The sequence below is a fragment of the Erinaceus europaeus genome, chromosome 11 (genome assembly GCF_950295315.1).
Source record: "Erinaceus europaeus chromosome 11, mEriEur2.1, whole genome shotgun sequence".
Taxonomy (NCBI): domain Eukaryota; kingdom Metazoa; phylum Chordata; class Mammalia; order Eulipotyphla; family Erinaceidae; genus Erinaceus; species Erinaceus europaeus.
This window is the reverse complement of record NC_080172.1, coordinates 31,064,947-31,078,671: the sequence shown is the minus strand read 5'-3', so window position 1 is coordinate 31,078,671 and position 13,725 is coordinate 31,064,947. Positions and strand designations below refer to the sequence as shown.

The following is a 13,725-nucleotide window of genomic DNA, read 5'->3' as shown; positions in this document are numbered from 1 at the left end:
CCATTTGAATTCTCAGATCCAAGTTATGATTCACCCTCTCTATGTTAAAATGATATAGTAATAATTGTTTCAAATGTATACTCAAAATTGTTTAGCTGGTAATACCACCAGGTAAAAACACTGGAGAAAATTAAGACAAGTTTCGATTTATTTATATTTTAAACATGCACTTAATTTATGAAAGAGGTCAGAGCTTCGGTTAATGGTATATGGATTGAATCTAGCATTCTGGGATCTCAGGCTGTGGAAATTCTATTCTCTTATACAATGAGTAACTCCTTATCCCCTAAATTAGGTTGCTGTTAGTTTCTAAGATAAAAAAAATTATATTTCTAGAGTAAGGAGGACTAGAGCGCTATTATGGTATGTGCCACAGTCAAGGATCAAACTTGGTATACAAATTTTCTTCTCTACCAGCTAAGTCATCTTGCTGTTTACTCAAGTCCTACTTTCTATTGCCACCTTTACTATCAGTAGCCAGAAAGAGAGAGAGAGAAAGAGAAAGAGAGAGAGAGAGAAAGGTTGGATAGAGAGAGGTGGGGGAGAGAGATATCTTTTCTTTCTTATAGAAACAGAGAGAAATAAGAGAAAGACACCTGCAGCACAGCTTCACACTCCGGCACTTCTCTTCAGGTGGGAACCAGTGGCTTGAACTTGGGTCCTTAAGCATGATAATGTGGCACTCTTCAGGTGTGCCTTCTCCTGGTCCCTGAAATGTACTTAAAAATTATTAGTGACTTAATAATGGTTAACAAAGTTGTAAGATAATTATGCGTCCAATCCTCTCCACTGGAAGGTTCCATATATAAAATCTTTATTTATTGAATAGAGAGAGAGAGGAACTGACCTGCAGCACTGCTTCACCACTTGCAAAGTTTTTCCCCCCTGCAGGTGGAGGCAGGGCTGGAGGTTCTTAAACATAGGTCCTTTCACCTTGTAACAAGTGCACTCAACCAGCTGTGCCAACTGACCCCGGAAGGTTCTGTATTCTTTATTCCTCTGGAATTATGCACCAAAATTCCTTATGAGGTGCGGAAGGTAGAAGATCTGGTTTCTGTAATTGTTTCTCCACCGGACATGGATATTGGTAGATTGATCCAGACCCCTAGCTTGTTTCTATCTTTCCTAGTGAGTTAGCGATATGGAGAAGTGAAACTTTGGGACACATTAATTAGTGAGGTTATCTGCCGGGGAAGTCAGGAAGAAGTCATAATAGCATCTGCAAGTTGGTGGTTAAAAGGCAGTAAGTTATAAAGCAGGACAAATTATTTAATAAACAGGAACCCAAAGGTAGAAATATAGCAGATGAAATTATGGGTCTTCGAGTGGGAAGAAGGTGGGTACATTCCAAGGGGCCTGTGACTTTAATAGTTTTTGCCTGAGCTTGAAAGCTAGTATGCAGCTGGACTAAAATTATTGTCTGGGAAGATGGTGTCAGAGTTGAGAATAGGGCTTTTCTAACTGGATTACGGCAGAAAGTAGATCACAAACATGAGGAAAGTATATAAATACTATTAATTGTTTACTTCGTCAATCTGACCCAGGGCCCATACATATTCATATTTAGCACAGGAGCCTTTCAACCTCTTCTTCTTCTAGTGTTTGCCCTTCTTCCGTAGCCAGTCAACAGCGTCAGGTTGAGCCTGATGTAAAGTTTCGAGACCTCCTTTGAATCTGGAGAGGTGGCAGTCGTTGACTATGTGGGTCATAGTCTGTCCGGAGCCGCAGGGGCAGTTCGGGTCGTCTCTGGCTCCCCAGCGATGGAACATAGCGGCGCACTGGCCATGGCCTGTTCGATAGCGATTGAGGAGGGCCCAATCATAACGTGCTAGGTCAAAGCTGGGTTGACGCTTGCAGGGGTCTGTGATGAGGTGTTTGTTCTTGACCTCAGCTGACTGCCAACTCTGTTTCCAAGAGTCTGGAACAGAGAAGTTCAGTGTAGGCGTAGGGGAACTCTGAATCCCTGTCAGTCTGAACTCACAGTTCATGGTCATAGCCGGGAACATTCTAGACTGCACTCATTTCAGGACCAGTCTTCCTTGAGTGACAAAGTAGGCTGACCCAGCCTCTTTTCAAAGAGTGGGGCAGTCTCTATCATTGCTGCACTACAGTGAGTACAAGGTCCTGGAGAAGCACACGAGAGGGTTTATGATGATGTTTCTGATGGAACAAAATGTACCGTTTTTATATCAACTCTTCAGGAAATCTTGGGATTGTCAAGAACTATATTATGTTGCATAGCTCATTTTTGGTCATTGAACTGGTTACAGAGAACTAGTTGCCACGCCGTATTTTATTCTTCATGATTAACTAGCGTGACCCTGTTGTAATGTAGGGGAATTAACAAGTTTACTGCCAAATGTTGGTAAATATATACAATATATTCTTACCATAATAGAGTTTAGATAATATTTTGTGTTCTATGGAGTACTGAACTAAGTAATCATATAGCTCATAGGAGAACAAGGAGTATCTACTTGAAACTTGTACTGTGAGAGTATAGTCAAGATAAAAGTCATCTTATTCAAGCAAGTCACTTTTCTAAGTGTGGAGCTATGCTTGTTTTCCCTTTGTAAACCACTGTGATAATTTAGTAGAGATTGCATTGTAATTATTGCTAGCTCATTGGTGTGCAGCCAGAAATTCTTGTAGTTTATAATGTGCTGTGTTTTCAGAGAGGTAGAGAACCACAGATACAATGAAAGGAATTAAAAAGTATATATTTACAAGATCATGTCCAGGAAATTTACAGATGTGTTAAGGTGGTGGTACTGCTACCCATCACATTTGTAAATATTGGCATCTGCAATCATTATTCCTAAAAGTGAATTTACTTTTTTAATATGAGCTTACAAAAGCAGACTGCAGACGGAAGAAGAAAAATCCATTTATGTGAATGACTACTATGAAAGATTTATTCTATGAAAGATTGGAGGCAGGGGAGATAATGCATAATGGTTATGCAAAAAGACTCTCATGCCTGAGGCTTTGAAGCCCCAGGTTCAATCCCCGGTCCCACCATAAGCCAGACCTGAGTAGTGTTCTGGTTAAGAAAAAGATTGGAATAATTTGAATAAGGAGCTAGCCTTACGATTTGAATAGTGATGCTTCAGCCTTCAGTTTAGGACTTTGAGATCATTCTAGTGGGGAAGAGAGCGATGCTGAGAGACCTTGCAGCTTTCCTAGGCCAGTATAAATGTAAGGTGACCAAATGGCACAGATGTCCTTAAGAAGGCTCTATCAGATGAGGCTATCTATCTATCTATCACAACTGGAAAAGCTTTGAAGCCTTTGTGGTTAGGAGGGAAGCCTAAGCGCTTCAGAGCCACTTAAAAGATGGGTCAGAATCCTAGCTCTGCTACTTAATTACTAAGACAAAAATTCACCTAAGAGGATAACAAGTACTTTGAATGTCATTTTCTTACTGGTAAAATGAAATCAATTATAACTACCCAATAAGGTCTTCATGTAGCAGCATATATAAAATCCAAACACAGTAGATCCTGAGTGCAGCAAATATTTGTTCCATGAGTAAATGAAACCCCTTCAAAAATGAAAATCATCCCTTTAATAGATAGAGGGTAGACCTAAAAGTTGTCATTAGCAATTTAGCCTCTCAGAAAATAACATAATAAAGATCTTCCTTTCTGAGGTCAGACTAGAATTTGAACTCTGCCTGCACTTTTTCCCAATTGTATAAGAACACATAACTTGACTGCTAGGTTTGAAGTTCAGACTCATGTATATGTAAATTCGCCATTTTTTTTTAAATTTCAAAAATCAGTAATCATTTAAGGATGGTCTACAAGATTGTAAGTTCACTGGGGTATGGTTCTAGGCCACACCCACTTTTTGTACTAGCATCTGTATTTTGTGATGCTTCTAGTTCACCCGTAGAAGTCAAATTCCATATGACATCATAAAGTTGACCCCCTTTTACCTGATGTTCCCACTCCTTTTCTCAATCCCCTTTTGTTGATGACTAGTTTGTTTTTATGACAGAAATAAAAAAGTTCAGTTTTGTTTTATTTGGTCCACTTGTTTGTTTGGTTTCTTAATTTACCACATATGAGTGAAATCAGTGTTTGTATATCTCCATGTGCTTAACTTCAGTCAGCACAATATCCCTCAAATCCACCCATGTTGCAAGTAGCAGAATTTATTCTCTCTCTCTCTCTCTCTCTCTCTCTTTCTCTCTCCCTTTATTAAACTGAGAAATATCCCTTTGCTTTACTACTGTCAGCTTTCTTATATTTAAGTGGATGTACAAAAAGTATCTATTCTAAAGGATTTGTGGTGGAAATAAAAATGAGATAATGTAACACAACACACATATGCTTCTCTAGTATAAGATATGAAAAGAGTAGGTTCCTGCTACTTTTTAGGCAGCGACCATGATTTGAGTTATTATAAGTATATGCAATGACCCCATGACTAAAGCTTTCAACTTCAAAGTGCAAGGTCTTGAGCTCAATCCATGGAATCTCTTGCGTCAGAATGATGATGTTCTAGTTCCTTCTCTGTCTCTATATCATTTTCATTTTAATAGATAAGTAAATCTTAAGAAAAATATGTAACCCTTGGGGCTGGACCGTGGCATACCTGGTTGAATGCACATATAACCATACGCAAACATCCAGGTTCAAACCATAAGGACCCATCTGTAAGGGGGAAGTTTCATGAGCAGTGTAGCAGTGCTGTAGGTGTCTGCCTTCCTCTCTCCCACTCTATCCTCCTCCTCTCTCAATTTCTGTCTTGTCAAATAAAATAGAAAAAGAAAAGAAAAAAAGGGAAATTGGCCACCAGGAGCAGTGGGTTTGTCGTTCAGGTACTGAGCTCCAGTGATAATCCTAGTGACACTTAAAAAAAATGTACTCCTAAAATTTCCTTTGGATTGCAATTGGGTACATTTAGAGGTGCTTTTGTGACTTTTCAGTTGATGTTACTTTTATATTAATGCTGTCCATTCTTTGAAATTTATATTAGTAAGCTAATTTATGCAAAGTAAAGATCTGCTACAGAAGTGTAAATTGGTTATATAATAAATTAACTTACTTGGTTAAAAGAATACAAATAGGGAGTCAGGTGGTAACGCAGCGGGTTAAGTGCACATGGTGAAGCGCAAGGACCAGCATAAGGATTCTGGTTTGAGGCCCAGGCTCCCCACCTGCAGGGATGTCGCTTTGCAAGTGGTGAAGCAGGTCTTCAGGTGTCTATCTTTCTCACCCCCTCTCTGTCCTCCCCTCCTCTCTCCGTTTCTCTTTGTGCTATCGAACAACGACGACATCAATAACAACAACTACAACAATAATAAAAAACAACAAAGGCAACAAAAGGCCAATTAAACATATAATTTTTTTTAAGAATACAAATACTAACTACTGAGGTAAATAACATGTTAGAAATAGTCCCCATAGTGACTCATTTTATACTCTACACAAAAGTAAAACATCACTAGAAAGGGACAACATCTGACCAATGTTTTCAAACCTCATGGTTTATTTTATTAAATTAAAAAAAGGAGGAGATAAAAATTGGAACAAGAAGCTACATTCGAGGCATCAAAAAACGATGTCAATCTATAGATTAAAGCAGCAACAGAATGGGCTTGGACAGTGGCAGTTTTAATTTTGATTTTTCATCTCTAAGCACTGTCGGGTGAAAGTAGAAGCTAAAATGAGTGACACTTTGGGAAAGGAAAAAAATTCCCCCTTGAATGTCTTTAAAATCTGTAATAATAATATAATAATATAAAGTGCATCTGGGCATTGCCTTCTGCTGCAGTTCTTGTCTGGCTCTCATCCAAGGCTGTCAGGCTACTCCTGAGTGCTGATGATTCATATCCCAGTACCCTTTTATCTGAATGTTGCAGTGTCTTTTCTTTGTACTTTGGCAGTGATGTTACCTTGATGTTCAAAAATCTTTTAAAAGCAACACAGGCTTTTCTTGTATCTTGACAAATCGTTGTTTGCCAGTAATGAAGAAAAAGTAAACCTAGTTTCATGATCATTGTAAATATAAAGGAATAAATACTTCCAAGGTTTTTTCATTTTAAAAATGGTTATGTATTTTGTGACCCTTTAACTGAAGTGATCTAGTCATATTATCCTCCTTGTATAAAAGAACATGCTGCTTTTCAAAAGACTAGATCCAGTGGAGTTTCTGTACTTAAGTTGTTTGATATTTTAGGACAGAATTAAGGATTTTTATATTATTTCCTTTCTCTTTAGATTTATCTTAAAGAGAAAATGTAAGGATCATTTTTATTATTTGTATATCCTCTCGCTGCTGTCGTTAAAATTATTATTCTAAATTTAATTTAAAACATTTGAAAATATCCAAGTTATATTAACAACTCTTTGTATCCACACAGTACTTTTCATACCCATCCTTATCTGAAGCTTGAAGCAGTCATACAAGGTCAGCAAGGCAGATTTTCATTATTTTCCTAACTTACATATGAAAAAACTGAACCTCAGAATGGTTTATAATCTTACCAATAGCAGACTCGATCATTAAGTCTATCAATGTCTTCATTAAAAATAAGCAGTACTTTCTTTCTTGACTACATACGACCTCAGAAGAGAATCTCACTATTATCAATGAACACTTAGCACAAAGATTGAAGGTCATAGTAGTGCTACTACCTCGTAGAGATCTTTGTTATGTTTAATTACTGAGGTTTATGGAGAATTCTGGGAAATAAAGAACTTGAGGAGGGTCAAGAAAATGGAATGATGAGGAGACTGGGAATTATACCAGATATAATCAAAGGAATCATGATTTTTTTTACATCTGGAGAAGACAAGATACAGAGAGATATAGCAGACCTCTTCAAATGTTTTGTGGTTGAAGGGGAGTTACATTTGTTCTTTGTATTTTCAGGTAGCAGACGTAGGATCACTGGATAGACTTTAAACAGAAGTTAATTTATGCTCAAGGCAAGAAAAAAAAACTGTCTTTAAAAAACTTTCAAAGATGTCAAAAAATGGAATAGATTCACTATCACTGGGAAGTGCTCATGCTGAGACTGTCTCACTTTAATGTTATATAATTTTATAGGTGTTGTATTTCAGCAGTAATAAGTTTGTGTAAGGAACCTTCTAAGGACTCAGAGAATTTTCTCACTAGCTAAAAATGGGTTTTAAAATCATTCATACTGATTTTATAAAGTTGCATACATAACAACTGTTTCACACCTATTGGGGTTCCAAAAAAGAACAATGATGAGTAAGTCATATTAGTTAAAACAAACTAAACTTTTGTAACCTAAAAGTCAAAGCAAATGGTGTACTGTGTGTATATACATTTGGTTGTTTATGCTTGCATTTTAACTATTTCTGAGTGAACTGTCCAAGTTTTCATTTTTTTTTTTTACATCTCATTCTCTATCTCATTTGTCCAGTCCTAGGACACAGGCAATAAAATGAAAATAAACTGGTAAATAAGTTGTTTGATTTAGATAGTTTCAGTTTTCTGAATATGAAATTGAATAGAACATAAAAATATATTAGCAAAAATAAGTGTTACTACATAAGTGGATTTGCTTAAGGAAAAACCTCAGAAGTGTCCTTTCCTGGTCTAGATCTATCAGCCACTGCTCCACTGTTATGCCTTCAGTTTTTACTTTATTCATAAGGGAAGGTGATGGTATATGAATTTTCTTTCCAACATTTAAATTGTGTGATCCTAGCTCTCTCAACTGTATGACTCTTAATTACCCATATTTGCAAAGAAAATTGAGAATAGTATCATTAGTAACTAAGAATAGTATCAATAGTAACTCAAATAAGGCATTTAACCTTTAAAATATTCATTCGTTCAAAACATTAAATAAGGCGATGTTTTCATTCTTCAGTATCTAAGAATGAGATACTGATTTAAGAATGAGAAGGACACAGCAAATAATTTCCTTTACATGAAAGTGAACAAATTATTACCTTTACAAGAAAGTGAGGAACACCTCTCTTAAGGCATTTTTGAAACAAACTAGAACTCCTCTGTAAAATTGCTTATTGTCGCTTAAATCTGGTACAGTAGTGTTTGAAGTCATGTCCCAAGTCACAATGGCATGCAATAAGCTTGTATTGTATTAGTTATATTCTCTCTAGTCTTAATAAAGGATGCAACTGCTGATTTAAGCAGACAGACTTTATTAATGTTAGTTTTCCTTCTTCCCACAGATTCCAGAGAGGTGACTACCACATTGATGTGTGTATCAACGACTACCTAGATGTTTTCTGCCCTCACTATGAGGACTCTGTGCCAGAAGATAAGACTGAGCGCTATGTCCTCTACATGGTGAACTTTGATGGCTACAGTGCCTGCGACCACACTTCCAAAGGATTCAAGAGATGGGAATGTAACCGGCCTCACTCACCAAATGGACCACTGAAGTTCTCTGAGAAATTCCAGCTCTTCACTCCCTTTTCTCTAGGATTTGAATTCAGGCCAGGCCGGGAATATTTCTACATCTGTGAGTATATAGAGATTTATAGTGGTGTTGGGCAGCTGTGAGCACCTAAACTAAATTTTTTACCCATGTTGCTGAGAATTGCAGAGAGCTAGACTCTGTATTACAGATGTCTCCTTATAAATGCATACATCAGGATCCCTAGATACATTAGCTGGGAATTGAGAGCACAAATTAGATTAAAGACACAGCGCGTCGCTCCTATGAAATTGTGTGTCAGCCTGTTCAGTGAACCACTGCTGACTTGTATTTCTTTTAAATGAAAATTGTAAGGACTTCTCCAATGCTCAGGAAAAGAAAAAGAGACTCCTGAAAAAAATTAAACTAAATAATTAAATTTACATAGCTCGGAGTCATTGGATTTCTTATTCAGGTGTCAGCAATATCCTTTCAATCATCCACATTTTCAGTGGAGAAAGCCAAAACTCCTGCAAATGTCAGCATACTGACGATAAATACTCTCTTTGCAGCGTGGAGAAAAGACAATTATTAAGAGCAGCTGTGTCTTTAGACAGGAAAGAGTGTGAAGAAGTATCTAGAAAGGGTTCCCAGGGAACTGGTATAAGTGAATTTCCCACCTGTGAGCATTTGTGCCTAGGTCCTGAGAGAGATCTGAATGGTTCTGAGCAGATTCTATATTAATCAAGCACCACAGCCTTGTTTTTTCACCATCATATCCACCATCACTGCCTCGGGGCCTCATGCTAGTTATATTTTCTATGTAAGCACTTCTCAGACCTTGCTTTACTTAATCACCTAGAGTTCTCATTGCAGTGTATGTTCTGATTCTGGAGATCTGAGTTGTGGCCCAAGATTCTATATATATAAAACTCCCCAGATGCTCCTGGCCTTTGGGTTCACAAGTTTAGAGATGATATTTAATCTAGGATGCATATCTGAGTTTCCTTTAAATATCAAACATTTAAACTATCTGCCTTTTCTCACATACAGTTAATCCATCAGCTGAAGGAGTTAAATTTTTTATCTATTTTTTAAATTTCTTTATTGGGGGATTAATGGTTTACAGTTGACAGCAAAATACAATAGTTTGTACATGCCATGTGTAACATTTCCCAGTTTTTCACATAACAATTCACCCCTACTAGATCTTCCTCTGCCATCATGTTCTAGGACCTGAACACCACCCCCCCCCACACACACACACCAGAGTCTTTTTTTAAATTTCTTTATTGGGGGATTAATGTTTTATAGTTGACAGTAAATACAATAGTTTGTACATGCATAACATTTCTCAGTTTTCCACAAAACAATACAACCCCTACTAAGTCCTCTGTCATCCTTTCCCCAGGACCTGTACTCTCTCCAGGACCTGTACTCTCTCTCCCACCCACACCAGAGTCTTTTACTTTGGTGCAATACACCAATTTTATCTATTTTTTAATGGAGGTCATACGGGTCTAGTACAACATATATGTTTCAGGTAAAACTTTTTCTACTCAGATGTATATTTACGGAACAGCTTCTTATGGCTCAGAAATTTGGGGGATGGAGAAGGAAAAGACATTTTTGATTCTCCAGGAAGGATGCTATATGGGGAAGTGGACATTTATTTACATAGGCAGTGACAATGTAAATGGACATTTGTATGAAAGAAGGCAAAAGCAGGGAGCAGTGGAACTATACATGAGGTTGGAGAGCCTGGCGGATCCTGGCAGTACCATCCAGTGTGCTAGCATTGACTTTTCACCTTCACTCACCAGACCAACAAAGGAAAGAACGAAAGAACGTGTCTGCTCTTTTGATTCATTTTTTTTTTCCAGCCCAAGTGTCCCACCCACTCCCAACGCACACGCTGTAAATCATTGAGGATTGCTAGTTCTTCTCTAGAAGCAGACATTTATAATAAGCTGGATTTCACCATCACAAGGACACTCACACTTATATTGGAATTGAATTTAAAAAGGAAATTGAACAGTACCAGTTTTATTATTTCAGTACATATTTCAGCCGTTAGTCATGAGAAAACATGCAAAAGGCTTGATACTATCTCACATTCGATCTATAGACTAAGAAAAGGAATATTGAGTCCCACAGATGGAGGAAACAGTGGCGTACAGTGAATTCACACGTTCCCAGGCAGCAGGCTCTCTTGCCTTCTGCTGATTTTTGTACTTTGTGAAAGAATCTCATTCAGCAAATGAGGGGAAGGAAAAAAAGAAGAAAAAGGAATGAAGAAGACTTCATTTGTTGGACAGCAACTCATTAACTGCCTGACTCTAAAATATACCACTGCGTGAAGAAATCATTGCTAGCTTCCAAATTTTCCTATTGGTTTCTTAGATTGAAAAACAACAAATGCACAATCCTCAAATAAATAGAGAACTCGAAAATGAGAAACACACACCAGCTAACTAGTTGACTGCATGATTATTAGAAATTATAGAATCCATTGAGGTTCATAAGTAAGACGTTATTATTCAAATATACCCATAGTGCTTATGACTGGCTTTTTCCTCATTTGTGGTTAAATTCAATATTTCACTAAAAATCATTATGTGTCTTCTATAACATTCATTTAACAGAGTCATTTAACTGTCAAGGGCTCCTGTCAAAGTAATTGTTCCAAAATGCTTCAAAATATCAAGAGCTTTTTGCTGTTCAGCTGAGTTTAACCTGAATTACTTTTTTAATGAAAGATAAAATAGCACAAAATTAGCAGGAAAGAGATGTTCATTTACAAGACACACAGTACCTGGGTAGTTGGATAAATTGAATTTTCAACCATATTTTAGAACCACGAGAGCATCTTCCCCTGTCTTTTTAATGATGAAAAAGATTTCCTTCTTTTTTTTCTCTCGCTGAGAGCAGGAGCAGCAGAGCTAATGTGAATGTCTTATAGACATTTAACATACTGTGTTCATAATTAAACTAGAGGATTCTTAGGGGAGAATTGGCCCTCAGTTAAATTTTCCTCTTTCCTATTATGCATGGAACGAACAAGATGATTGGGAAATTATTCTTTTCACACTTATTACATTACAAGTAATCTGTTGCTGACTAAAACAAGGCTACCTGCCCACTGGTCAATTCTATAAAATGTTCTTATTAAGCCAGAGATACGTTTCAGCTCACCACTGCCTTAAAAACTCTTCCAACTTTCCCAAAAGATAAAAGAAAGCTCTAGTCATTGGCTGTCCTTAATTTAGGGTGCTTGTGAAAGAGTTATGCTTAATGGTAAGAGATGAAAACCAAATTCAGATAATAACTAGCTTTGGGAACAGAGAAGTGTTTTGTAGGAGAGTATTTAACTCATCACTTGTTGAAGTCAGAAAGGATGCAAAATCTTAGTTTTGTTTTAACTGCAATTAATATTCATTTCCTGTTTTAATTTCTAAATTATACAAAATGAAGACGATTCAGGAATTGGGAAATCTCAGATAAAGTTTTGGCTTATTTTTTTAAGTAAAATATCCTTAATAGTTCCAGATTCTTTCTACATACCAATAATGGATCTATGAAATGCCCTCCACCCTTTGAGAATGAACTGTACCTTGTGATACTCACTGATCATTATTAAGGCAGATTTCATCTGTTCTCCTAATTGATACTGCTTTTTAAATTTTTCGGCATTATTTTTTTTTTTAGAGACTGCTATCCTAAAATAGTTATAGATGGTTGTATTTCTATTAGTAGAATTGCTAGTTTATAAATTAAGGGCAACAATCAGCTATAAAAAGACTTCAAGAGACAGGGATTTTTTTTGACATTTCAAAAAAAGTATTTTAGAAGTCATTCTCATATCTATTAACCTAATGAAACCATGCTTAAAAGAAGTTTGCTGCTATTTTTAAGTTAGAGGAGGCAAGGGAAATTACTTAAATAAATTATTTTAGTATGCATTAGAAACCCTGATTTAGAATGTCCTCTTTTGTGAAGTAAGGAAACTGAATCCTGAATCCATCTTTTGACTGAACTAGCTATATGATCTAGGATAACCCATTTAATCTATCTGGATTTTTGATTCCATATGTGTAAAATTATGTGGCTACAATAAATAATTTTAAGCTTTTTCTTGAAGCATTATTATTCTTTTTTATTTAGTGGTTTAATAATGATGAACAAGATTGTAAGATAACAGGGTATGATTCTACACAGTTTCCACAACCAGGCTTTTGTGTCCTACCCCCTCCATTGGAAATATCCCTTTTTTAAAATATTTATTTCTTTCCTTTTGTTGCCCTTGTTTTATTGTTGTAGTTATTATTGATATTGCTTTTGTTGCATAGGACAGAGAAATGGAGAGAGGAAGGGAAGAGAAAGACACCTGCAGATCTGCTTCACAGTTTGTGAAGCGATTCCCCTGCAGGTGGGGAGACAGGGCTCGAACCGGGATCCTTACACAGATCCTTGCGCTTTGCACCATGTGCACTTAACCTGCTGTGCTACCGCCCAACTCCAGAAACTTCTCTATTCTTTATCATTCTCTGGAAGTATGGACCAAAATTCTTTATGGGGTGCTGAAGGTGGAAGGCCTGGCTTCTGTAATTGCTTCTCTGCTGGATATGGACGTTGGCAAGTAGATCCATATCCCCAGCCTGTTTCTATCTTTCCCTAGTGGGGTAGGGCTCTGGGGAGGAGAGACATTACATTGGTAAGATCATCCGGTCAGGGAAGTCAGGATGGAATCATTTGCTTCTGCAAATTTGTGGTTGAAAGGCAGTAAGATATAAAGCAAATTGTTCAATAAAAAGGAACCCAAAGGTAGGAATATAACAAATGAAACTAGGAGTCTTCTTGTGGAAAGAAGCTAGCAAGTCTATTTTAAGTATGTTCCATGTGGCCCTTGACTTTAGTAACTTTTGCCTGTGCTGATAGCTAACATGCAGGTGGACTAAAAGTATTGTCTGAGAAAACAGTATCAGAGTTGAGAATATGACAAGAAAGCTGGATTAGGGTAGAGAGTGAGCAAAGTATATAAAAACCATTAACTGTTAACCCCATCAATCTGACCTAAATGTATATTCATATTTAACATAAGAGCATGTGTAACTTCTGCGTCCCTGTCAGTCTAAGCTCATAGTTCATGGTAAAAGCTAGGAACATTCTAGACTGCAATCATTTCAAGACGAGTCTTCCTGGAGGGGCAGAGAAGGCTGACCCAGCCTTCCTTCAGAGAGGACAAGGTCCTGGAGAGGCCCACAAAAGCGCTTAAGAAAAGGGGGAGAGGGGATCAGGACACAGTCCTTTGGTGGTGGGAATGGTATTGATGTACACTGCAAAAAGAGAGAGAG

General features: G+C 37.2%; 1 protein-coding gene across 2 annotated transcripts in view; it reads left to right on the top strand.

Annotated features, from left to right (window-relative positions):
• Positions 1-13,725, top strand: part of EFNA5 (ephrin A5) — a 367,643-nt gene that overhangs the window by 291,579 nt on the left and 62,339 nt on the right. For both annotated transcript variants that reach the window (XM_016192350.2, XM_007532629.3), the window contains exon 2: positions 8,184-8,476. In XM_016192350.2, the coding sequence (XP_016047836.1) occupies positions 8,184-8,476 (293 nt within the window). The remainder of the gene's footprint in view (positions 1-8,183; positions 8,477-13,725) is intronic.